Here is a 27,443-nt window from a genome sequence, read left to right as displayed (position 1 = left end):
TTTTTTGCAGTGTTTGGCGAGACTCATTCATCATATGCTAGGTTGTCATTTTATCTATGATTTTCTTCCTATCAGTTTGAAGTTGCATTGCATTTTAAAGCTATCGTTTAAGCTTTTTATTACAGAAATGTCACACAATAGGGGCAATCGATGATGATTTCCAATTTCTGTCTTTCGAGTGCCTCATATTTTATGCGTTGTCCAATTTCCGATTACAACCGCAGCCTCATCTTAAATTCATATTGCCGCTGTAGAGGCAGAATCCTGGTTTCAATTTCCCTTGGCAATACCCTCCCTGCCTCATCTCCTTCATGGTACCAAGCCCTCCATCCCCTCATTACCACGACAACATGGTGACAGAAAGCCAATCAAATTTCAGTTTGGGCTGATGGGGTTCCCAGGGTCTGCTGGATGCTCTGCTAGGGACAGGCTGTTCCTCCAGACTTTGGTGGTCGATGCTTTCGGGGACATTGAGGTCCAGTTGCCGTCGGCAGAACCAGCACACATCCTTAGTAGTGGACATGAGTATTTTGGTATGCCATAAAAAGTCGGCTTATGTGAAACCCAAATGTATCAAAAGTACTTTAATTCTGTGTGGCCATTGAATAGGAATTATGATTTCTTGTTTTTTTCAAGCATAGAACATAATGTTATTTTCTTGGAAAAATTCAAATGTTCCTAGAGGAAGCATGTTTTAAAATACTGGCACGAGCTGCTGCGCTGCTTTCAGGAGCTATTTTGGAAGTGTTGCCTTTCCTTTTGTGAAACGTGCTGAAGAAACGGATCCTCAGCAGGGGGATTCGGAGTCTGTATGCACAGTTAGGCACACGTCTGATATGCACACCGCCGGTGAGGTGCCTTTGGTGCACAGTAGTTTGGTGAATCTCCTCTTGAAAACTGATTTGAAAATATTGTCCTTACTGTAATACCATAATAATGTAACGTGTGTACATGCTGAGTTTACTATTTGAAGTCCAGCTGGGACCAATGAAACCCAAATCTGGCTACTGTAGTCTGGACAGACTTCAGAGTTATGTTCTTTTTTGTCTGTATTTCCTCAAATGCATGCACAGTCGAAAACAACTTGAATTCAGAAGTTGATATAGTAGTACAGAACTGAGTATTTGAACAGCCGTGTATGACCGGTGCTGCACACCCATGGTACAGATGAACATGGAAAAACAAACGGGAGCCTTTTTGTTTGTTGTGTTGTGTTCCCGACGATAAGCATCTAGAGCGCACTGGACGGGATGGAGCGGAGCATTAGGGTATGAAGGAGAGGCTGATGAGAACGTGGAAGACACGGGGCCTTTCACTGTCTGCTGTCTGGCTTGTGATCCCCACCCCACCCCCCCCACCCGGCCGCTCCTCTGGGAGTCGGCACACAGGCGTGCGGTCTCCCACGGAATGTGCTCCCGGCTGGAAAAGGTTTGCCATTCTCCGAGAGGTCCTCTGTCGCCAGCTCCCTGGTCGTCGGCCACAGAAATTCAATATTCCTCCCCTCAAAGGGGTGGGTCTAGCCGGGAGTGGAGGGGAGGGTCTGATGGGGCTGCAGCGATGTGAAGCGGTGGACCGGTGGGTGAACCAGCCCTGGGAGGACCTGGTAATGGGGCCCGGTGGCTCTGTCATGTGGTCGCGTGTGGTCGTTCCACGCCGGGCGGATGCAGTTCACTGGCTCTTAAGTAGCTGTTGCTGGATGGGTTGAAAAAGTTACTATGCTTTATTTTTCCTCTTCTTTTTTTTTCCCCCTCCCCTTCTCTATATTCTTTTATTTTCCCCCAAAATGCTTGCCTGTCAACCACAGTGCTTGCTTGTCTCTGTGACGCGAACAGACAATAAGAGGTAAATCACATACCCATTGACTCCAGAAAGGCTGTAACTGATGTTGGCTTTACAGCGACTGGCATTGATGCATGCCTGTGTTGCACTGCCAACAATATCTGCTGTGGGTTTTTTAAGGCAAAATATATTGTATCTGCTGCTCCGACTGGCTGCTGCACCACAGAATGAAATGGAAAAACAGTGCACTTGTCTCCAAAATGTAATGTGATTGAACCATAATGCCTCTTATGTGAGCATCCTGCGGTGAAAGGAAGATTTAATTTGACAAATGGGCCAGAGAAAATAAACCGGCACATCTGAGTCATGAAGTGTAGCTAAGCTACCGGCTCAGTCCCTGCCAGTCTGACCTGAGAGGCCAAGGCAACCCAATCATCTGCTGCTCACTGACAGCCAAGGCATTTCTATTATATCCCAGCTGATTATGTCTGTGGAGCTGCCAACCGCCTGAGGTGGGATAGCGTTCACTTTAGACTCGCTTTCTAGACTGTCTGAACACTCTTCAGTTCATCTCAGTTTTACTGCATTTTCCCTTTTGTATTTTTACTAATGTAAAATGCAATATCTAAAAAGGAAGTGTTTAATAAGCAATCAGTTCAAAACTAAACTAATAACTCGTCAACCCGCATGTTGGTTAGTTAAAACTAATAAATAACGTAATCTGTTAGACAATTATTGACTTTCACTTTACCTGTTTGTCATGAAACTAATCGCGTGCTGCTAATGCTCCGTGTCGTGGTAGCTGATTACATCCGTGTGCTCCTGGTGGTTCCCCCGTTTGTCATGTCGTCATCCATCACGCTTCTTTAATTATAACACCTCCGTCCCGCTGTTGCCAGGCTGCTGGCAGATGAGTGATCTTTTGATCACTCATCATCATCAGCACCTCCCCTCTCCCCGGAACACCCCGTGGGTGAGACGTGTCACTCCATCACTCCACACTCCGCGCTGTGAGCCATGACGATCACGAGTGTCTTGTTTTAAGCAGAAATCTCCCTTTACCTCATCCCTCCCCGAGACACCAGTCGTCATCACCGACGGCCTCTTGGGGTGTATCACATCATGGGTGCACATGCATGGGTGTGGTAAATCTCGGCGGGGGGGGGGGGGGCGGGGGTCCGGTGTGAATGGGACTAGCCTTGACCAGCAGTAGAATGAAGTCCTCACAATCTGGGGGACTACAAGGAAGGGCATACCCCTGGCCCTGTGGGACCCCGTCTTAATCTAGACGACACCCATCCTTTAGATACCCTTCCATCCCTGCTCCCCTCTCAGTAAACACAGCTCATCCGCAAGCTAACATCAACTGGCCATTTTGACAACAGGATCCCGGGCTGTAACTAGCTTATTGCAGCGATGGTATCCTCACATGTTCTTCCTGCTATGTGCCTATAATGCTACTGCGGCTAAGGGTGTGGTGCCCTTACTTAATCCCTAAATCTACAGCTGTAAGAGCTTTGGCTACAGTGGTGAAAAGGCTGAAATCTTGAAGCTCACCCTCTGATTTTCGGTGTGTGAATGCCACTTGACCACACTCTCGAGGGAAGCTGAAAGCAAACTCAGGATCCGTTATTGCAACCTATACTTTCTGCTCAGCCCGCGCAGGCAAAGAATAGCAGTAAGTCTCTCTCCCAGGAGGAGCAATGGCTGGTTTTGCCAATGGAATTGTACGATAAACACTTTCTTTCTCGTCTTAAGGTCCTTTTATGTTGAACATCGTTGTAAATCGTATATAAACTAATTAGAAATCTGGGAGCTGACTAAGACTACACAAAGGACACAATTTAATTTGCGAAAAAGCAACTATGATAATAATTTTAAAAATGTATTTGCATCAAGGTCGCTTCTTTTTGGCCAGTGAATAAATCTGTTTAACAAATCACATTCAGGTATCTTCGTCATAGTCACCAAGGTCAATGTATATGTTGTTGGACCGGGCGGAAGTTACCACCTGTTACTCAACGCATATTGCATCCATGGTGATAAAGTACTTTTATAGACCTGTGATTATCACTATCTGTTATATGATCACATATATTGATCATTAATCTAGATATCAGTCGGCGCTATAAGCCAATGTTTACTTGCACAGTGGTACATGAGTTTCGTTTTTGATACAAGCTTTTTCCAAAGGAGTTATAGACACATTTAGTTATCAAACAGGATTACGTCAAATACTAACGCCAAAACATGGATGTAATCAAGGATGCACACAAACTTATCATAAGTTTGCTAAGTTTCGCTACACTAATTTAAGCTTTGGTTGAAAGTCAAACACTATCATATATCAATCCTCTAAATATATAGGATATTTTGGTAAAGGGACAGAGCATAAGCTTGTCTTCACCGGCACGATTATTGACCATTCCATTGTTTCGCTAAAATTCGCTTTGTGGCTGAGTTGAATAATTTTTCCAATTTTGTCTGTGTTTTTTTAGCATTTTCACATCTTTTATTCGCTACGCGTCAGGTAAAGGGACCTTTTAGATTTGGCACATTCTAGAAAACTGCCATTGTCAACATTTGATCATTTGCTTCGTGGGCGGGTTATTCTGCAGCCTGCTGTCTACATTGATTCTAGCTGACCCGTTTGTATTGCGTGTTTCAAAGGACTAACCAGCTTATTTCTCTCTTTCCAGCCGTGCGATCAAGACCAACCAAGACCTGCTGCCGGAGACTCCCTGGGCTAACATATTCTACGACGACTTCTGGGGCACCCTGCTCACGCACAGCGGCAGCCACAAGTCCTACCGGCCGCTGTGCACCCTGTCCTTCCGTCTCAACCACGCCCTGGGCGGGCTGGACCCGCGGGGCTACCACCTGGTCAACGTGGCCTTCCACGGGGCCGTGACGGGCCTCTTCACCCTGCTGGCCCGCCTGCTGCTGGGCCGCGGGCCCTGGAGCCTGCTGGCCGGGCTGCTGTTCGCCTCCCACCCCGTCCACACCGAAGCGGTGGCGGGCGTGGTGGGCCGTGCCGACGTGGGGGCCGCGCTCTTCTTCCTGCTCTCTCTGCTGTGTTACGTGCGCCACTGCGGGCTCAGGGGCCACGAGGGGCCCCGGGGCCCCAGCGTCTGGCTGCTGGGGAGCCTGGGCCTGGCGGCCTGCAGCATGCTGTGGAAGGAGCAGGGGGTGACGGTGCTGGCGGTGTCGGCGCTGTACGAGCTGTGCGTATTCCACCGGCTGACTCTGCGCCAGGTGGTCACGCTCCTCTACAAGGTAAACCGCTGCTGCTCGCCGCGGCCGCTCTGGTTTCACATGCGATCACTGAGTTGTGTCTGCCAGGACCCTGCAGGATCATGAGCAGGGATCCATGGGCCTGCTTGGATTTAATGGAAGGGAAAAATAACATTTAGGTACGGGCAGCTGTGAAATATGGCTATAGAAAACAAATAATTTGGTTAACCTTTTTGTTCAGCAAATTTTTCAGCTTTTACAGATGTTCACTGGATTCAAGAATCCAACGCACATTTTAATTAATTCATTATTTGGTGATGACCTTGTCATCAATATATTAAACAGAAGCACCAAAGGAGATTAAGAACACAATTTGTTTTAGTTTCTTAGAGCAACCAACCATTTACTAGCCCTTTCCTCTTGGGTTATTTATGTTTACGGTTTGCTGTCCCATGGATTTGACATCCATGAATCTTCACCCATTACTCTACACCCATCAGAGACATAGTCAATAAAACCCGGCCTTCGGATAAGCCAATGGGAATATAGCTCTCCGGTGCAGCCAACCAAAGGACACTTCTTTCTGCTCGGTTGTTTAGGACATGCAGAGTCTAGAGGGGCCAGAGTGAGACAGCGGATTGGGATAGTTGAGAGTAAAGTGAGGAGACATTCATGGAGAGTGATGGAATGAAGGAGCAGGAAGTTAAGAGTGAGTTAGGTGTTTGGAAAATGCTGCCCATGTCATTCAGATGTGGAGTTGATAGGGAGCTGCGTCTTCCTGCCTCATGAGTGAGGGCTCATCTCTGGAGAGGGGCCTGTCCATTGAGGCAGAGAGGCCTTCTTAAATGCCTTGTCAGGCATGACTGGGCCAAACGGGAACGAGCAGAGAGAGGGATGCAGTAGATGATACCTCATAGCTGACACATTTCCAAAGTTTGATTGAAAACCAACCAGCCACGTCACATACACACACATACACTCACACTCACACACACTCTTGACTCTCCCACCCACCCACTCACTCACTCACTCACTCACTCACTCTCACTCACATGCACACACACGTTAGACCCAACTGTCTGGGAGACAGTTTGGCCTGGTGGTTGGCTGGGTTTCTGAGCAGGAGCCGCGCCTATAGAAGTCTTTCATGGTTTGCCACTGTGGTTCACTAGTTTGGCAGGAGAGGCAGAGGAACATCGGGAATTGCATATAAGGCAGCAAATTAAATTACTTTTTTGGCAACACTTCTCTAACAATAGTGAGGGGCTTCTGATATGATTCACATTCCTGCACACACTCACACACTTTACATATTTGAAAAGTAAAAGTCAAGTTTGAATTCAGAGTAAAGCTTTCAAGGTGAAGACAATGAATGGCACAGGTGAAGGAAAGATATGCAGCCGTAAAAAAAGGGCTACCTGAACACAACAGAACGGCACGAAGAGAGAATCTTCTGCGTCGCTACTTCAGAGACTGCAGCCTTATATTGGGAGATGGAGTGTTTTCCCTGAGAAAGAAAAAAAGAAATGCCATTTCCGTTAGTACTGGGAATGTGAACCAGAAGAGGGTTTTCCGTAGCGTAACGTGTGATTTTGCCTCACCGCTGGCAACGTAAAGGAGAACCCATTGACAGATCACTGTCATCATCTGCTCAACCTGGCAGGGCCCCTGGTTCCTCTTGTTTTGTCTCTCGCTGCTACGTTCTTCTCCTTCTGATCTCAGCGGCGACCCAAGGCCGTGTGTAACCTGATCAGACGTATTTATATCAGTCCCACTGACAGTTGGCCGCCATTGTCGTTTATGTTTTCGTCTCTCTTGCCGTCTTATCCGCTGTGTCTCCTCCTTCGCTCTCTTACCTGACAATGCTATCAATCGTACATTTTAAGATCTTTAAAGCAATCCATAGTGTAGGCGAACCTTCTACTACCTCGAACACTGATATATGAAATATTGGACTAGATTGGAAGAGAGAGCAGCGGACCCCATAGGTTTGAGCTCGGACCTGCCATCCTATCCTCTGATATGACATTCAGAGCAGGTCAAGATGGTTCATTAAAGACATCTGTACTTGGACAGAAATGAGGCATATAACTAATAATTGGAATGTGCTGCATGCCTGCTGATTACAGATGAGCAGGATCTTAACGCTCAAGGTCGGAATTTGAAAGCCCAGACAGGAGAAGATATCACCTTAATGAGTTTAAATTTTTATCAGTAAGAAGGGTGAGGTGGACTTATCCCAATGCGGCTCTCAGTCCATTACATCTTTGATTAAATCTGCTCCAAGTTTTATTATAATTTATAATTAACAGCAAATATGAGTTGTTGTCCTGCTGGCTCTTCCGTCTGTTTTGAAGGATGTGCCCACAGGATTATACCACAAGGCACCTCAACCCATTTTTCTGTCTGTCCGTTGTTTGATTGCCGTTAAAGTCAAATAAGGTTATGATGAATGATGACAATATGCTCAGATTTAACGGCAAAGGAGTATTTGCATACTGTTTTGTATGTCGTGGGTTAAATTATCCATCAAATTAGTGTCTTAGCATAATGTTATTAATTAGGAGTTTATGCATGACTCATCCACAGATTTTTATTTTTATATATATTTATACAAAAGTTTTCAAGTTCATTAAATGTTACCCAGTGGGCCTAAAAAACTCATTTTAATCTTCATGTCTCTCTTAAACCCCCAGAACAAAGGTCATCTGCAGACAATTTCACCAGAACTTGTATACAATCTTGCTGCTGTTGTGGACTCAGGCCTCTAGTGTTTGTGTCTCTGTGAACTTCACTGGCCGTTGTCCTGCTCTTGTTTTTGTGCCAAGGTTCTGGATAAGTGTCACCCATTGCCTTTCACACCTTTCCTCCTGATGTGCACGCAAGTTAATGACACATATACAACCTCCTCCCATGCACACAGATGGACAAACTGATATTTATAAGGGGGATCCAATAAAGTATGAAACAATAGTGGTAGAACATTGAGGGTCTACAGCCTACGCCATGAGTGGACTAGACACAGCCCTAGTATAGAGCAGTGAGCTCCTACAGCCTACTCCCTCAGTGGACTAGACACAGCCCTAGTATAGAGCAGTGAGCCCCTACAGCCTAACAGGCCTCCATCAGTAGTTCCTCCATCAGTGGACTAAGCACAGCCCTATTATTTTCAACTCTAGACCTTTACCTCTCCTGATGGTGTACATCTATGAGCGTTTGCATGCAAGTTCATCTGTTCGCACACCAACCTTATAAATCCCCTGAATAATATATAAACATGAACCTTTCTATAGGACGATGCAGTGGAATCATTTAATGCGTTTCCATTCCGTCAGAAACACAAGGCTTAGACTTGCAAGGTGATGTCATGTTTCCTTCTCATTATGTGTCATTTCTTGCTTTTTCGAAAGCGGACATTAAGTGTAATATTTTTTCCCCATGTAGATTGTATGTTTTATTATTGAAGCTAGGAGAAGAAGCTTTTGTTGTGTCTTAACGCATATGCCTTCAGTTTCTAGCATTTATGCCAATTGTTATAGCCACCTTCTATAACGTTGTTAGCGATAATTACTACCTTATTATTACTACCTCTTAATGTGGAAAAACAAGATCAAGAGCCAGTTTGCAGACAGCGTTTGCTAATAAGGCTTATTTCTGTAATGGGATTCTACAGTAAGACGACAATTAGTAGAGATCATTTAGAAATTAAATGTATTACCCTCTGCTCCCAGGGGCGTTTCCGGAACTTAATGTGTTAAATTGTTTTTCCAGAGGACCTGGCATTTCCATGTGAGCATTATGTGTGTTTTTCCATTGTTAGACTGAAAAAAGATAAAGAAAACGGATCTGTTAGCTGTAGTTTAAAGTAAATATTTGGACAACCTGGTGACATTAAGTTTGGACTTCATGAAAACTCCTAGCCCTGGGATTTATGGTCCTGGTTATGGTTGTGATATTGTCTTTCTTTTTGACGGTTCATTTTTCAAAACCTATCATCTCTGTTTGTGAATGTTGACCGATGTCCCCACATTAGTTTCTCCTCTTCCCCGAATCTCTGTCCTGAAGGAGAAACTGGAGACTTATCGACCTCCACGGTGACTTCTAAACACTGTCACACTAAAAACCGTGCGTGTTGAGATGGATCGTGTCAGTGTAGACGTGAGTCAGCGTCTCCTCTTGGCCGCCTGCATGGAAGCCCTTCTGAATCCCCGCAGTACAATGCAGAAACATGATGCTGTGCGACTGTCACCGGACAAAGAGGAGTCGCAGTGACGTGAGTGTGATGGCGTGCGAGCAGATGGTGGACTGTGACAGTGAGGTCATCTTTTTAGCAGCGGGTTATGAGCCCATCCTGAGGATAGACTTCACAATGTTTTTTCAGCTCTTGGGGAAAATGTGGGTATATACTGTTTGTCCCGCTTACAGTTAGAATATCCTTTTTTTGTTTATAGCCAGAACCAGCTGTGCTATACAGGGAAAGTAATGTTGTGTTATCACTGAATCATCTTCGTTGCATCCTTCATATCCACCACATAGTGCAGGTGCTGCTGCAAGGTCAGAGCTCAGGTGTAATATAGGAGTCTGGTGATGGTAGGTTTAGAGCGTTAACATGGGCTGAGCTCAGTGTGGTGATGGTAGGTTTAGAGCGTTAACATGGGCTGAGCTCAGTGTGGTGATGGTAGGTTTAGAGCGTTAACATGGGCTGAGCTCAGTGTGGTGATGGTAGGTTTAGAGCGTTAACATGGGCTGAGCTCAGTGTGGTGATGGTAGGTTTAGAGCAGGGGTCACCTGAGGTTTAACCTGAGAGCTACTTCATAGCGTACTGAGTATTACGAACGGACAGTTACATGTATATAGTATGTTATCTTTATTCTAATAATTTTTTATTTTATTTTATTTTCAAATTGGTAAATTTTATTTGTATATATACTCTTGTTTAGCACTCTCTTTTCCCACTGTACTGCTGGTCACTGCAAATTTCTCCTAAGGGGGATTAATAAAGGACTATCTTATCTTATCTTATCTTAATACATTTTAATAATAATACATTTGAACATTTATGAACAATAGAATAAAATCGACATCAACACAATAGTGACTCCATGGTGACTAGTGCTATTTTTAGAACATGCCCTGCAGGTGGGGATGACCAGCACTCGGGACCCGGGCCCAGTACTGTGTTCATGTACTCTGGTGCAACCACCCGATACCACTTTACGTCACGGTGAAGAGCCAGTGAACCCAGCCAGGTCATTTGTCATATACTGTATGATCGTCAACATGGTAATCTATATATCACATTTACTGAAATAAGTCCCCAGTTTAGAGAAAAGAGGGGGGAGCTCTGCCTGGGCAGTGGTTGAATGCAAGAGAAAGTTGAGCTTTTCGGGAACGTATTGTATACCACTACGGTGTGTGTGGATGGTGAAGCTCCGTCTGAGCAGCGATTTTTTTTTTTACGACTGTTAGGATTCCTGGACACCTATAGTATATTGCCACGGACTGTGGCGCATTTCATCTGCAACAAAGCTCTTTATAACGCTCATAGCAGTTGCACGTTGCATGACAAAACTACCTGCGGGAGACTCACGTGGTCCCTGCGGCCGACCAGGTGCCCACGGGCACCGTGTTGGCTCCCCCTGGTTTAGAGCGTTAACATGGGCTGAGCTCAGTCTGGTGATGGTAGGTTTAGAGCGTTAACATGGGCTGAGCCCTGGTCTGGTGATGGTAGGTTTAGAGAGCGTTAACATGGGCTGAGCCCTGGTCTGGTGATGGTAGGTTTAGAGCGTTAACATGGGCTGAGCCCTGGTCTGGTGATGGTAGGTTTAGAGCGTTAACATGGGCTGAGCTCAGTGTGGTGATGGTAGGTTTAGAGCGTTAACATGGACTGAGCTCAGTGTGGTGATGGTAGGTTTAGAGCGTTAACATGGGCTGAGCTCAGTGTGGTGATGGTAGGTTTAGAGCGTTAACATGGGCTGAGCTCAGTGTGGTGATGGTAGGTTTAGAGCATTAACATGGGCTGAGCTCAGTGTGGTGATGGTAGGTTTAGAGCATTAACATGGGCTGAGCTCAGTGTGGTGATGATAGGCTCTGGTGTTTCATAGTTCTGCAGTGGAACCAGCAGGCTCTGAATGTTAGAGCAGGGGGGGGGGGGGGGTGAGGGAAATGGATGATGTTAAACGGAAGTCCCCTCCCCTTCGCTCTCCTTCCCTCGTGAGGAATGAGAAAAGTATAGAGCGGGAGGATACATGTGCTATTACAGGTTGGAGCGGTGAAGAGTGTTCCGATGAGTTGTAGGCCCTGAATACAAACCTCCTCCCATTCCTTCTGCATGTTTTCCACGGAGGTGGAGGCTCTCCTCCACCCGGGGCTCCACAGAAGGCAGCTCCACGCTCTAATGGCTTCTGTCACGTGTGATGGAGTGGGCCTGGTGGGATCGGAGGTGCCCCCTGCCCTCCCCTACCTGTCTCCCACTGGGGGAGGCACGCGGGCTGCTGGCTCTCGTCCGCATTGGGAAATGTTTTGTCCTAGTCCCGATGCATAATTCATTCACATAGAAAAAAAAAACTAAGAGGAGAGACAGATGGGTATAGTTTTGTCAACGAGCAAAGCTCTGTTTTGCCTTGTTAACAAAACAGAATATGTGATAATTGGTGGAAGCAACGTGTAAGGAAATGGAGCAGAGTTAATCTACCGAATAACGTGAAGAGGACGAGCAGCACTGCGTCAATATGCGTACTGGCTTTGATTTTATGCTTTGCCCTGTTCTTTTGCAATTGAATTGAAACTGATGTGATGCGTTGTGTAATTTGCATAATGCAATTCTGAGTGACCTGCAAATAACTTTCCATCTTCGATATTTCTCAAATGTCCTGCTCGAACGCTTTAGCTCTTCAAGTTTTCTGAGATTTTGACGTTTATGCCTTTTGCTTTAAGTGAATAATTACTATGAAAGAACGCAGGGCACGTTATTCCCAAATGTAGGATGGAAAAATGTGGCTTTAAGATTGGCTCGGTTCACAGCGTTTTCCTTTTCCCATCCAGCGAGGTGGTCGGCGGGGCAGCCTTGAGACGGAGTCTGAGTGGTTCAGGCTTCTCCTGGAGAAACCTCTCAGCCATAGTTGTGATTCCTCTCACGCAGTATTTCAGGAAGGACCACCGCAGAGAGGTCTTGTTACCCTCCCGGGAGTACCACACACACACACACACATCTCCATGCAGAGCCGAACAGAGATGGACAAAGTGTGTAAAGCCAGAGAGAAAATCAGAAGCATGGAGGGGACTGGAAAACAATGGGAGACGCATGGGGAGGGGGACATGAACCAGTGGTGGGAGTACCCGAGAGGAGCAGACATGGAGATAGAAAAACATTGGTTAAGGCTGCGAGAGTACCTGCCTCAGATAATCCAGAGTCGTGCGTTCTGTCTGATGGCCCTCGGTCAGACATGTTGTCACTCTGGATGAACTCTGTAGCACTCTGTTAACCACTGGAAGCTCTATTTTAAGACAGGCATTGCAGACATGCTAGCGGTTAAAAGCATTGAGGTGCAATCGCCAAAAGAAACCTCAACACTGTATTTAATGCTGGGTGTTTCCTCTGCCTCGTTGCTTTCTTTGTTGATATATTATATTTTTGCTGTTTTTTTATTTTGTGTTATAAATTATATGTAATGTTTTCAGGGTAAACTGTCAGATTACATTAGGCTGGAAGGGAGTGTTTTTATTGGAGGAGTTCAATCTAATGATTATTGCCAATTTCTTCAGTCAATCTATACCATTTTATTAGTCTCACAAATTAGACTTTAGATTAACATCTAAAAGTCTGATGGCAGACGAGCTCAAATCTGGGTTTCACTTTCTTTCGCTTCATATTGGTTTCAACTAATCATGTTGCTGGAAGGCGTGGCTGTGTAACCGTATAATTGGTGAACACAAACTTGGCCAGCATTAATGAACAGTAAAGTGTCTGTAAAGGTTTCAAATCAAACCCTTGTAGACAAGCCACTGGAGAATTACACTTATTGAAATCCGCTTCTGAAAGCATCCTCCAGTCTTCTTCGGTAGAAACGGAAAAGGAAACCAGCACCAACTCCGCCCCTTGCATTTGTTGGATTTTCGGCCGAGGCTCTGTGCAGAAGTTTTGCTATAACATGTTGGGAGTGCTGGATCTGATTTCCATTTTATTTATGTCATCTAAAGCTCTGTGGAGTTTCCCGCCAGTCCCTCCAGCCTCTAGAATACAAGTTGAACTACAGCAGCAGCGCTTTAAGGCTGAGTGATGAACGAGTTGTCTGGGAGAGCCCTGCTCGTTTACTTAGTATATTGCTACAGTGTTTGTGATTTAGCACACCTTCCAAGCTGCTGTGTTGCACTTTCACCTTCAGTCTGACATTGAGGGCTAAATAGTCTTTGGCGTGAAACCACTTTAAAATGTCTCCATTCACATTAAAGTGATAACCGAAGCACTTGAACAAAGCTATGTATACAGTCTATCGACTGTTATCTATTCTGATGGGAGCGTACTAGGGGTCACACAGATTTTACCTATTGCTAATGAAAAACTTCTTTATGCAATTCAATGTCAGCCCAGAGAAACTGTCCAATGATGATCTGTATGAACACATATGAACATATGAACACATATGAACACTGACATGTTCACATTACAGCTAGTTGTGAAAAATATAGATTTCACAATGCAATGCAGTATGGAGGGATCCACTCAAATCAGACTCAAGTCATGCCAGGCTAAGAAATAAGCCTAGTTTATTCCTCCTTATTTGGTATTCTCTCTGACTCAAATGTGAAGTCACCCGTCATTTTTCAATTTTGCGTATCTGCTCCCAAGATCTCTCATTGATCCCACACAGGAGCCAGGGTCCAACGTCCATCGCCGGCCCATCTTGAACTTCCTTAAATCCCAGATTCATTAGTAATCTCTAGGCATGTGGGAGAAGCAGAAGCAATATGAGTTGCAGTACCTTGGCTGGAGTCCAGGGCTTGCGTGGATATACCAAGAGCTCAAGGACAGGAGGCAGACGTTTCTAGGACACTTCCCCCAGTGCAGGCTCCTCACGTTCCCTCTATCTCCCTCCATTTCTCTTCATTCTCCATCACAGGCGCTGCTTAAATAGGTATACTTATGTGCAAAGGAACCAACGGCCCACGGTGTACCATCATATTATGCCTGGTAAAGGGCCATTACTTCTATGAATGCGCTGTAGGGATATGGTGCCGGTATAAACACACCACACAACAGTGGCACTTAGTTTGAAGCAAGGCTCTGTGTGGCTGGTCCGGGACATCGGCTGTGACTTTGTCATAGCCTTCATGCACGCTCTGTTGGTGCTTATCACCTCTGGTTAAAGCCTGCCATGCAATTGCTCTGGTCTTCTGAATGAATAATAATGAGTGGGAACCCGGGCGTGGACAGCCAGACAAATCTATTCTTGACAGCACTGTTGAGGGTAAACCCAAGAACGTGGGCCGTCTTTTTGAGTAATAAATCAATGTGTGTGTGTGTGTGTGTGTGTGTGTGTGTGTGTGTGTGTGTGTGGTTTGAATTACCATCAACGTTCTCCATCTCCTCTCTCTCCAGTCCCTCCTATGAAACCTGAATCAGCATCATGTCACGGTTCACTCGCCATGCGGTTTTGCACATCAGGGCTGGCCTTGGGAACCAATTAATACAGAATTTACAAATGTATGAGTTAATGGTGAAACAATTTGGAAATTATAAACACATTTATTTTGCTGTCCCCCGCTGAATTACTTCAACTCATCTCTACCGTTTCATGGGAAGGTCTTGAGTGGAGATTCATATTTTCACTTAAATATGAATGCAAGGATTTGATGCTTTGGCCTGTTTTAGGTCTCGGAATACCTTATCCCCAAACTGGTTGTGTGTGTGTGTTCATCGTCACACATTCCCCAACTTATTTTCGAAACCTGTGGACATTTTTTCTGGATTTTCACTATTCAATCTTATCACTAGTGCATAGTAGACAAGTACTACTACTATGACAACCCACAATGCATCAGGCTAGAGCATTTTCCATTTGTATATCTCGGGCCTCAAGTGTAAAGTCAGGGCCATCTTGGACCAGGGCTACAGACGGCTTGTTTCTTAGCTGCGCCTGCCTCCCTGGTCCACTTGTATGCCTACACATCTCATTAGCCCCTTCCCGCTCTTCTTCTTGGTTAATACGAGATGTGTTTTTCCTATGCTGAGGGTTTGTAGATTGCTATGGCTGATTGCTGCAGCTGCTGATGAGAAAATTGACGTGTTATGATTGTGGCAATTGTAGAGGGGAGATCATTTCGGCAGATTTTCTTTTTACTGTAGTCAGAAAAATCATGTTGCAATGTTGCAAAATCGGCATGTCTCTAAAGAGGTTTGCTTTAAAGGAACTGATTTTCAGTAAATGCTCATCTTTAATTGCTTGGAATGGACACAGATGGTATTGGGATTGTAATTGATCCTCTGTTGGTTTAACAATTATCATTGATAAAAGGCAAGAAGAGCCCATAGGTTGTTTAGATCACACAAATCTGCAAGAATTTTCCCATTATGATTTGGTTTCAACAATCGGCCACAATTTTATCCTATAATTTGTATTTATTTTCCCTCAGTGAGACATTGACACTTGGCCATCATTTGAGGAAGGTTGAATACTTCTCAAGTATTGCTTTGAAGTCTTGTGCTGCTCCCACATGATAAACGACTCGTATAATATAAAGCTTACTTGATGTACAAAAAAACATAATTTTTAATATTCTGTGTCTCCAACCCCCTTTTCTGGTCACCAGTGACCTGATTGTCTCCTTATCCTAAATATCTCACTGTCAGTAAAGCTGTATGGTCTTTATCTCTGTTACACACTCCTCATAACGACCGGCCCATTTCCAGGGTTCTGCTCAATGCAGACCCCCCTGGTGGGTTTGAGAGGTCTCTGGGTGACCGGCTGACTGCAGGGCGTTGTGATAGCTTCACCCGGGGTGAACCTTCTGATCAGGACTGCTGTGTGGAGCCACACCTAGCCGAGGGAACGCTCCATCCCAGTCAAGCTGTGAGCATCAAACAGTGTTCCACCACATGAACTTAGGGTGCTGTGGCACCCCACTGTGACTGAGAGGAAGCCGTCCACATCACCGCTGTAGGTCACGCCACTGGAGCGTTCTCCTAATTTGCATGATGTACGTTGCATAAGCAATTTTTTTTTTTGGGGGGGATATGAATTTACATGGATGATTTTATTCTGTGTTTCTCGAGTGTTTCTCGAAACAACTTTGGAAGATTTACTTCCTCCTGTGACAAAGTGTTGCTGTACAACCACAAAAAGAATAGGATTGTTAATGCCTCTATCTGTCGTATCGTTTACACTAAATGGGTTAAGTTATCTCCATCAGTGCCACTCACAACAGGCGTCGTACTGTTTACTCTGAATGTATTTATAGTGTAGTCCTCTCCCTCATTTACACTTGGTAGTATCTAGTATTTCAGCAGTCAGCCATGTCAATCAGGGTTTAGGTAACAAGTAAAAGCAGGTATGTTGTTGTGTGCTCCTCCTGGTGCAGGCGGAGGTGTGTGGCGGCTTTAAAGGTCATTGTGCTCTCTGTGTGGGAGCCTATAGATAGATGGGTGTTGTGATCTCTATCTCACTTTCATTACAAGTCTATCAGGCCCCTGCAGTATTCTGATGAAAGTCCTTCCCAGACAATTGATGCTGTGGATAACAAGGGAAGGGGGGTGGGGGTAAAGGTCAGCCATGTGCTACTGCACACCCTGTAGACTGTGCAGCGCTTCAGTTAGATCTGACAGCTGATTGATTGTTTTGAAAATGCTGTTGAAGTTTGGGGGGAGGGGTGGGTGGGTGTGTGTGTGTGTGTGTGTGTGTGTGTGTGTGTGTGTGTGTGTGTGTGTGTGTGTGTGTGTGTGTGTGTGTGTGTGTGTGTGTGTGTGTGTGTGTGTGTGTGTGTGTGTGTGTGTTGGGCACATCTGGCCATTCTGTGGAGAGAGAAAAAAATTGGTATGGATGGAATGCAACATAGACTCTAAAGCAATTCATTAAATTTCCCCCCACATAAATTTTCCGCATTATTTGTACACACACGCACGCACGCACGCACACACACACGCACACACACACACACACCGCCTGCATGCGGAGCCATGGCTGTTATTTTTTTTGCATTTCTCTTCTGTTTGCTATTTCAACCAATCAAGCGTAAGCAGTGGCACAAATAGAGATGGCGTAATTTGGCCTGTTTTCCATCCCATCTCCAGGGATTTTTTTTTTTTTACAAGCTGCCTTATAAAGGCTAAATTGTTTCAATCCTGAACGGGCGGGGGGGAAGTAAAAGAGCTCATACCTCCTATGGAGTGGTACTAAACCACTTATTTCAAGCTAAAATGGATTAGTGACGAAGGAGACAAAGCCTGAACGCCTTGGCGCTCGACTTAATGGAGCCACCGCTGTGGGGGAGCCCTCGCCTTGCCCGTCATTCAACTTATCGTTGTTTAAAAAAGGGCTGGCGTCGCTTTAACCGCGGAAATATTGGGAGGAGAATTGGCCTTTGTTTACCCAGGAGATGATAAAGATGGCACGTCTTCATTGTGGCTCTTGTGCCCGGGTTTACTCTCCCGGAACGACGCCGCAGACTACTGATGCCTCTCTTTTCACCAGCGCCGTGGCCATTGTGCGTGTCCCTCCGGTAGGTTGGAGCCGCGGGGGTGTCAGCGGGGGGGCTGCATTCAGGAGTGTATCAACGTCAGCACGGGGCGCTTCTGTAGTGCGCGCGGCACGTCGCTCAGAAGAAGAAGCCTTACCCGGCAAAGGATTGTAATGAAAAGGAATGAAGTCCGCATGGCATCGCGGGCACACGCATGTAAATGAAACGCCCCGGTTCCCCCTCGCTGCTCAGACATATGGACGTGGTTTTGGTCCAGCCGTGGCTCACTTGGGTCTGGGAAGAGTCACACATGACATTTTTGTTTGTCGCAGGGCCAGGTAGCAAGTATTTGTTGGCACGCGTCCAAACGGACACCCGCAGCAGTGGGTTGCAGGTGTGAAGGACTAGCACACTTCCATGTATGCACCTTGAATATTGGACACACACGCACACGCACACGCACATGCACACGCACATGCACACACACGCGCGCACACAGCGTGTTTCCCTCCTGGAGGGTGGTCTCATTACAGCCAGGGATAAAGGTACTTGAGAGAGTCCGGGGAAGGAACAGGGGGTGGAAGTAATAATAAAAAGCAGCCTTGTGCAGCACAAAGCCCCCTCCAACCAGGCCGAGTGGCCGACAGCAGAGCATGCTGGGGGATCTGGCACCACGCCCATCCTCTCAGACCCAGGCGTCCATTATCGGACCCCGAGACGGAACAACCCGCAGTGTTTGGGGAGGGGTACCTTCAAGGCACAGTCATCTGCTGGCCAGCAGTTCAGTAAAACGTGTGAATACATATTTGAAATGGGCCCCAAGGAAATGATGGACATAAAATCAACCGGGCCTTGAACCTTTCTATTTTACAGCATAACATGTTATTTTTGGCTGTGATTCTGGGTAAACTAGGCTACTTCCCATAATTGGGTTTTGATTGGTTTATTCTTTACTTTGCTCCCTAGAGGAGTGCTATTGGCCAATGCAGTGGCCTACCCCCGTAGTAGCCAATAGGAGAGGCTGCGGAGGAACATGAATCCAGTCTGGACCCGAGTCCCATGCAGTAGAAACTCATTTAACCCTCCCAGCCCAAACCTTGAGCAGAGTGTATGCTACATGTCTACCGTAGACTCTGTTAACAGGTTGGCAAACACGTTTTCACACGTGGTTGAAATCGTTAATGGTTTCATACACACAGCCAATAAAGAGGGTATGCTCTCATACCCTCGGATGAAGATTCACATACAGAGACTACAGGGTGCTTCCCCTTTTTGAAATGCTTTTTCAATTAAATCTGTACTTTAAAACATCTCTACTCCATGGCACCTTATCTTTGATGAACAGAGCATTTGGTAACCAAGCAACTGAATCCTTTGTTTTCCAAAGCAGAGGTATCTAGACTTTTCTTGACGGGTGACCATTTTTTAACGATTGCCTTTTAAAGTTTCAACATGCATAACTACTTATGTCAACTGAATTATAATGCTGACAATGCTAGATTTACATATCTAGAAATTATCTTTCATTCTTTAGAATCAGGCAAATTGTTCAGTGTTGGTCCACTTTATTCAAGTTTGTATGGAAATAGTGTGTTGCTCAAGGACGACACAGCAGGCCATAAGGTTAGATACATTGGGCCTTAAGCCATGAGATCAAAGATTCTCTCTCCCGCCTTTGCTCTCTCTCTCTCGCTCTCGCTCGCTCTCCCCATGCTGTTCTGCTTTGTCCTTGCAAGCAGCAGTAGGAGCCGTTGCCAAGGCGCCTTCCATGGCCAGGCTACCGTGATTTGGGCAGAGGTCACCATGGGGGATGTCTGGCATGTTTCTGTTGTCTTCTTGGTTATTATGGTGTCTCTGCAGAGCACAGCGGCCCTTTTCACTAATCTCATGTGGGCGCTATTTCAGTCACATGATTTCCTCCAACAAAATAATTGCTCTGTAAGAAATGTCTCTAGTGGGCTTCAGCTGTGGATGTTTCTGAAGGCCTGTAAAGGCTGCTCAAACCACAGAGCGAGAACCCAACATGACTCCCGCTGTAGAAACTATAGGCTGATCTGTGGTGCGTGTGCATTCTTGATGGAAGATAAGCTCAGCGAATACGATTGTTTTCATCAGTCTTGTCTTGTAAGAAATGCTGGAATGAAATCCTTATTTTCAATCAATTATGGTGGGTAGATGTGGACTAAGACTTTGTTTAGAGAGATGAAATTATGCTAAATCATTTCTTCCTGCTTCAGCCAAAACAAATTTGCTAAAGCCAAAGAAATGTTCTTTTGGATCGCACAGTAATTTATAAACCACAAAACCGTTTAGACTAGCACTGTTTATCAGCCATATCGTTATTGAAATGGACATCTTCATGTCAAATAATAAATATAATTTAATTCAATCTCATGCTCAGACCATAGAACTAGCTTTGGCTGAACTGTTTCTAACAATCTCGCAGATCAATGTTCCATTGTCAGTATATTGACCACTTGAACTCTTTCGTTCTCCATCTTCCAGAGGAAAAACATCCACCTGCTGCTGAACGTCTTCCTGCTGGCTGCCTGGGGGGCCATGTTACTGGTCTGCCGACTCTACTGGATGGGCAACAAACCCCCTAACTTCTCCAACTCTGACAACCCGGCAGCGGACTCCCCATCGCTCCTCACCAGGACTCTCACCTTCTTCTACCTTCCTTCTGTCAACGTTTGGCTCCTCCTCTGCCCGGACACCCTCAGCTTTGATTGGTCCATGGACGCCCTACCTTTGATAAGAAGCTTAGCTGATTGGAGGAACCTTCAAACACTGGCCTTCTATTCAGGATTGCTTGCGCTGGCCTGGTTTGGCCTGCAAACCCCACACCAGAAAGCCAAGGGCAAGGAAACCAACGGCAAAGCGCATTGTACTTCCAACGGCCGCAATGGACACAGCAATAGCAATGGACACAGCTACCACTGCAATGACCAGGAGCAGGCTAATCACCAGCACACAGAGCCACCCCATGCGACCAGTGCCCAGAACGGCACCAGAACACCTTACCAAATCAGGACTCTGCTCCCCACTACTGAGAACGTTGTGGTGCTCTCGCTGGGCCTGATGGCCATCCCCTTCCTACCCGCCACCAACCTCTTCTTCTACGTGGGCTTTGTGGTGGCGGAGAGAGTACTGTACATCCCCAGCATGGGCTTCTGCCTGTTGGTGGCGGTGGGGATGAGGTCCCTGTATGTGCGTCTGCCTCGACGGGGCTACAGGACAGTGTTGCTGGGCTGCAGCGCGGCCCTAGTCCTGCTGTTTGGCGTCAGAACCATGTTGAGGAACCGGGACTGGCGGAACGAAGAGATGCTCTACAAATCAGGGATTTATGTCAATCCTGCTAAAGGTGAGACATTTTATTATAATTCTTAAGCTCACGCACACACCCACACACTGTCAGGTATTTATACTCTACACTCATCTGTGACATACACACTGGCTTCAAAGACAAATGTGTCTGAGTAGTGTGCCAAAAAGCATTCAACACTTGTGGACCAAGTGTGGAATGCAATTAAGCGTGCATTCTGTTCAGCCTATTTTCTCCCTTACTAATTATGGTTGAAGCTGTTTTTAATCCTCCACCTTACATCCTATCATTAACCTATTGCCAATTATAATAATTAGTTGAATATTGGAGAACTACTTGGTAGATCTCGACACACACGTCTTCTCAAATGAATCCAATATTAATCCGACATCTGATCTAGCGCCCCTCAGCCTGCCAACTCCTCTTGGACTGCACCCAACACGACTAAACAGGAGGGCATGGATTCCAGACCCTAGCTAGCATCCTGTTGGGTATTGGTAGTGAAGTGATGTGGAGGAGATGGGCTAGTCAGCGAGGCGGTCGGGACTCGCTGCCCAAAGTAATCTCTGCAGACAGGAGGAGCGGAGGCAGGACAGCTGTTTGTCCTGGCAGGTCCTCGTCCTACGAGCGCTGCAACACAGCGTCTGCATGCTGCGCTACTCAGGGACTCTGGTGCACCGTCTCCTCAAAACCTGTCTCACGTCGCTGCTGCTGCTACGCGAGCCAAAAGGGGAGAGAAAAATAACAAAAAAACACCACAACTCGATCGTTTTTCTCATTTACATGTGCTTGCCTGTCCGACGCACACGCGACCGCACGCTGGAAGTGGTGTTAGCAGCTGTGCGTTATATTAAGATTTCCTTATACAATACCGTGTGTATATGTATTCAGTATTTATCCTGTAGATGAATAGTCCTCTGGTGTGTGAGCTCATTCAGCCGTCTGAGGTCCTGTCAGCAGCCGTCTCAGTGCCAGATGTCCCGGCGTCTGCAGGATCAACATTTGTCTTGGTCGCGTCTCCGTAGCAGTGAGCGATGAAGGCAGAGAGACAGAACGGCTCATTCTTTGGAGTTATGAGGGAGCAGCCCCTAATGGTATCTTCATCCTCTGTTAACATACCTGTTGTGTCCTGTGGCAGCATGGGGGAACCTGGGGAACGTGCTGAAGAACCAGGGCAAGATGGAGGAGGCCGAGCAGGCCTACCGCAATGCCCTCTATTACCGGAGGAACATGGCCGACATGCTGTACAACCTGTAAGTTATCTCTGCCGCCTTTTACATTTGCATGCTTGTATGCAGATTGAATGTCATATTTATATTTCATTTTCACCTTGTCTGTCATTTCGTCTTTCGTGTTCATCGCTTTTTATGTAAACATTTAACAACAGCTTCGATGCCATGGGATCAAATGTCCAAGAATCAACAGTATGCGGTCACGTTTGTTCACACACACATGCCAGCGTCGGGATACTTAGAGGTGTGCGTAATGATTTGACCATGCCTCCCCTTTCAACACCAATCATCAGCCTCTGATCCGGGCCCCAGAGGAAACGCTGTGTTGTGTTCTGCAGTGGGGCCTCCCTGACAGTGTGTAGAGTTTGTTCTACATCATTGTTCGTCAGCCTCAGGGGAACCGCAGATCCCGTCACGGCCCACAGACGTTCCGACCTGCATTAATCAACACTCTTTAACATTGAATTCCTGTGTAAGAACGATGTATTTCTGTTATATGAGAAGCCCTTCCTCTCGCCCTCCTTGCTAACTTCTCCCCCTCCTCGCCTCCTCAGCGGTCTGCTGCTGCAGGAGAACAGCAAGCCCTCGGAGGCTCTCCACTACTATAAGCTGGCCATTGGGAGCCGGCCAACTCTGGCTTGTAAGTAATAGCCTTTTCTTTCCAGTTTATGGGCAATTTAGAGCTCTTTGTGCTGTGTCCGGCCACCAGTGAATGACCTGGGGTTCTGAACCAGTGAAGGGGTTCTGAACCAATGAAGGGGTTCTGAACCAGTGACTGTGACCTGGGGTTCTGACCCAGTGACTGTGTCCTGGGGTCCTGAACCAATGAAGGGGTTCTGAACCAGTGACTGTGTCCTGGGGTTCTGAACCAGTGAATGGGTTCTGACCCAGTGACTGTGACCTGGGGTTCTGACCCAGTGACTGTGTCCTGGGGTCCTGAACCAGTGAAGGGGTTCTGAACCAGTGACTGTGTCCTGGGGTCCTGAACCAGTGAAGGGGTTCTGAACCAATGAAGGGGTTCTGACCCAGTGACTGTGTCCTGGGGTCCTGAACCAGTGACTGTGTCCTGAGGTTCTGAACCAGTGAATGGGTTCTGAACCAGTGACTGTGTCCTGAGGTTCTGAACCAGTGACTGTGTCCTGGGGTTCTGAACCAGTGACTGTGTCCTGAGGTTCTGAACCAGTGACTGTGTCCTGGGGTCCTGAACCAGTGACTGTGTCCTGGGGTTCTGAACCAGTGACTGTGTCCTGAGGTTCTGAACCAGTGACTGTGTCCTGGGGTTCTGAACCAGTGACTGTGTCCTGAGGTTCTGAACCAGTGACTGTGTCCTGGGGTCCTGAACCAGTGAATGTGTCCTGGGGTTGGAGTGGCAGTAGGCTTGGTGACAACATCTTCATGATTGAGTTAAAGATTCAACAGCAGCTCATGGACCAACCAGGCTGTCGGACCAATATCGTGTTAGTTTTCTTCTGACAATTTCCACTCAAACGAAAGAAAATTTCATGTTCATTTTCTCCTATTTAATTTTGTCATCTAAATTTGTTCCAGCCAGGGGTACATTGGGTCTTAAATGCAATCTCTTTTCCTGATTAGTATAGATTGGTCGTACTCCTCGCTGATCATGCTGTTAATGAGCTCCCATTGGTCCCGACGTTCACCAATGAAGGATGAACAATGTCTTTAAGGTCTCTTCCTCGATTCCCCAGAGTGATGTTGCGCCAAATCGAAATCCAGGGAACACTAGAACAATTGCCTTTGCCGTTCAATCATCCAATCTGTCTGAGCTGCTCACAAGGTTATTTAATTAGCCTTAATAGCGGGGACAGGAAAGACAGAATGACATTGTGACTGTTGAAAACATATTTTATCTTTTCAAGGCTGGGCCATTACTCGCTGCCTAATGCCATTTGAGTGGGTGGTTATTAGGTCTGCAGCCTTTCTGCTCTGGGATTTTAAAAGAAAAAGGTTTAGGGTGAGTGAGAGTGGTTTAGGAGCGATAGTATGATTATTGTTAACAAAGATAGATAGGGGCTGGCCAGCTTTTTAAATTTCAAAAATTAAATGTTATTTTATTGATTTTATTGATTTTATTGATTATAGTATTAAAATAACTATCCTTTAGCAATGACTAAAAATATATGTACACTACCGTTCCAAAGTTTGGGGTCACTTAGAAATGTCTTATTAAATAAAAGTGTGAGTTTTCATGGAGAACATGAAATTGTCTGGGTGACCCCAAACTTTTGAACGGTAGTGTATGTCAGAGTTATTTTTAGCTGCTAGCTAATGGAAATGTTACACATTGAGACATACATTTTAGTAGATGGTATTCAGATTCAATAATTGGTATTATGGTGGCATTATTTTATGCTTGTTCATAACCAATATGAACAACAAAAAATTGCTCTTTTCAATATCCAAGTACCTTAAAAAAAAAAAAAAAAAAAAGCCTTCAAGTACCCCTAAGGGTTATTGAACTCACATTTGAGAAACACTGCTCTAAGAGATAAGACTGAAAGTAAGTCACAGAAATAGTCCTCGACTACTTGTAGTACCGCATCGGATGGCACGGAGCCATCCTCCTCCACACTGGAGACAAGCCCATCGATCCAGTGTAAGTCAATGTATTCTAACATCCAGTCGGTCAACTCCACCGAGGCTAATTACTCTGCAGCCACGTATTTATAATTATTTAAGAAGCCCAGGGCTGTAACAATACAACTATATATACCCCCCCCCCCCCAAGAGTATTACAGAGGTCAGGGAACACAAGGAAACAAAGGCCGGATTAGCATTTTTCTGTAGAAGCTTTTTTCGCTGGCACCCCTGCTGACTCTCCTGGGTCCACAGCGGCCTACTTGAACACGGGGATCGTCCAGATGAACCAGGGCCGGCTGGACGAGGCCAAGCGGACCTTCCTGACCTGCGCCGACATCCCGGACGAGAACCTCAAAGACCCCCACGCGCACAAGAGCTCCGTCACCAGCTGCCTGTACAACCTGGGCAAGCTGCTCCACGAGACAGGACACCAGGAGGTAGGGGCCCATCAATACACCCACACAGGGTGCTCCATCAGGGGGAGCCAGGACCATGGGTCCATCAGGGGGAGCCAGGGGTCAGGGGGAGCCAGGGGCCAGGGGGGGCCAGGGACCAGGGGGAGCCAGGGGCCAGGGGGAGCCAGGGACCAGGGGGAGCCAGGGACCAGGGGGAGCCAGGGACCAGGGGGAGCCAGGGACCAGGGGGAGCCAGGGGCCAGGGGGAGCCAGGGACCAGGGGGAGCCAGGGGCCAGGGGGGGGGGGGGGGGGCAGTCTCAAAATGTGTTAAAGTGTGCTCGTAGGCAACAAGTCAACCAAAAATCCCCTGGGACAAACCTCTGTTCTTTTGGCCTTCTTTTGTTCCCCCCCCCCTTCTCTCAAGCACATCCATACACCCACACAAACTCCCTTTGGGGCTTCGGTCCTTTGACGCCGATGAGTGAATTTGCGCTCCACCCCCACTCACCCCTAGTGCCCAAAGCTGGGGCGGCTCTTCCTGTTTGTGTCCCCTCCTCCCCGGCTCCTCACCCTTCCTTGTAAGCATGAAACGCGGTTCCAAGAGGCATCACAGACGCTTTGTGCTCCAGAGTCAATACGTGACACCACTCTGGTCGTGTTAATGTTTCTCTAATAGGCGTGACACCAAGGATAGAAGCTTGTTTTTCTGTTGACCACCCTCTCGCTGACCCCCAATTCCACGCTGCGTTTTCACAGCAACCACGAGTCCACGGGGCAGGGGGTGGGTGGAGGACTCGAGTTAACCCCGGCTCCAGCCTTCCTTTCTGGCTTTAACGCTCCCCCTTTCTTTTGTTTGATCCATATAGGAGGCCCTCTCTGTGTACAAGGAAGCAGTGCAGAAGATGCCCAGACAATTTGCACCTCAGAGCCTGTACAACATGATGGGTAAGTGCTGTGTGTGTGTGTGTGGATGTATCCATGGAAAAGGGACCTGTTTGTTCTCGCGGCAGGGGAAACAGGGCTTGTGGTGTGTTCAGATGAAATGAGGGCTTACTGTTTACAGCTCTCCTTCGGTCAATAAACAATACATCTCAATCTGTTTGGTGCCTTTAAAAAATGAAAGAAGAACAAAAGCCTTGTGCCTGAACCACTGGTTTTTAGTTCTCGCGAAATGTGTAAAAATATGAAAGAAATGTGGAAGTGTGGAAACAATGTTGAACCATTTGCCCTGGCTGAAATGATGCAACCATTTCCCTGGAAGACTCTTCAACAGCTTTATCTGCTCCAAAAATACGTATTGTCAACTTTAAGGAAACAGCTGTAGCTTAGTAATGCCATCTGAGATTTCTAAATAATAATAATATCCATTTCAAATGACACCAACTCATTTCCCTCCCTGATGCTTATCACCCTGAAAGATACGGCCTCAGTCTCCACAACAGTCTCCGATGTCTTGCTCTGCATCTTATTATGGCAGCCCTCCCCCTTCCCTCCCTCTTGCTCCCTCTAAATATGTGCATTCTTGCTCCAGTGTAATCCGTATCCCGGCATTCCACCGGGCTCAGTTTGTTAGTGCTTTGGCCAAATGCATTCTGACAGAGGTGCTGAGATTATGTCCAAATGTTGACTGAAAGTCCGATCAGCGTAATGGAGCGCAATTGGCCGGACAGGAAGGAGGCTGCAGGTCGCTGCCGCCGCTGGCCGGTGTGTGTTTCTGCACAAAGGCTTGGTTTCACATTTGGCACACCTGCTCGTATCCGTTCCCAGAGCCACACACGCTGTTAGCCGGGGCACCGAGCAGTGGAGCCTTTCATCAGGACAGGACCGGGTTGGTGGTTGGCTGGCGGTGGTGGTGGCGGGCTCCACCCACCCCTTGCTGGTCCCGCTCCAACACTCTCTGGTGGCTCGGGGAATGTTCCTCTAGCGAGGTGGTTTACGTCTCCTCGGGGTCTGTGTGTAACTTCTTATTGCACATGTTTTCGCTAATCGCAGACAGGGCACCCACTGAAACGCAGCCAAGCTATAAGGTCGTGCGTCAACCAATCAGCCGCTAAAACAAGCAGTTTGAACAGTAATCAGTAGTGTTGCGTTTGGTTTGTTTGGCCGTACCCAAATACGGTGAATGGCGTATGCAAAACTCTTTGTTTATCTGCTTTTGGAGATACCCTGCGGTCTGAGCCAAATTGCTAACAGATATCAATATACCA

General features: G+C 46.6%; 1 protein-coding gene across 1 annotated transcript in view; it reads left to right on the top strand.

Moving 5' to 3' along the window:
• tmtc2b (transmembrane O-mannosyltransferase targeting cadherins 2b) overlaps positions 1-27,443 on the top strand; it is a 67,152-nt gene that overhangs the window by 25,143 nt on the left and 14,566 nt on the right. The window contains exons 2-7 of the mRNA XM_084476805.1: positions 4,479-5,055; positions 20,191-21,049; positions 22,149-22,263; positions 22,797-22,882; positions 25,093-25,277; positions 26,103-26,181. Of these exons, the coding sequence (XP_084332931.1) occupies positions 4,479-5,055; positions 20,191-21,049; positions 22,149-22,263; positions 22,797-22,882; positions 25,093-25,277; positions 26,103-26,181 (1,901 nt within the window). The remainder of the gene's footprint in view (positions 1-4,478; positions 5,056-20,190; positions 21,050-22,148; positions 22,264-22,796; positions 22,883-25,092; positions 25,278-26,102; positions 26,182-27,443) is intronic.

This window comes from Micromesistius poutassou (genome assembly GCF_964030765.1).
Source record: "Micromesistius poutassou genome assembly, chromosome: 13".
Lineage (NCBI taxonomy): Eukaryota > Metazoa > Chordata > Actinopteri > Gadiformes > Gadidae > Micromesistius > Micromesistius poutassou.
This window is presented reverse-complemented; position numbering and strand designations above follow the sequence as displayed.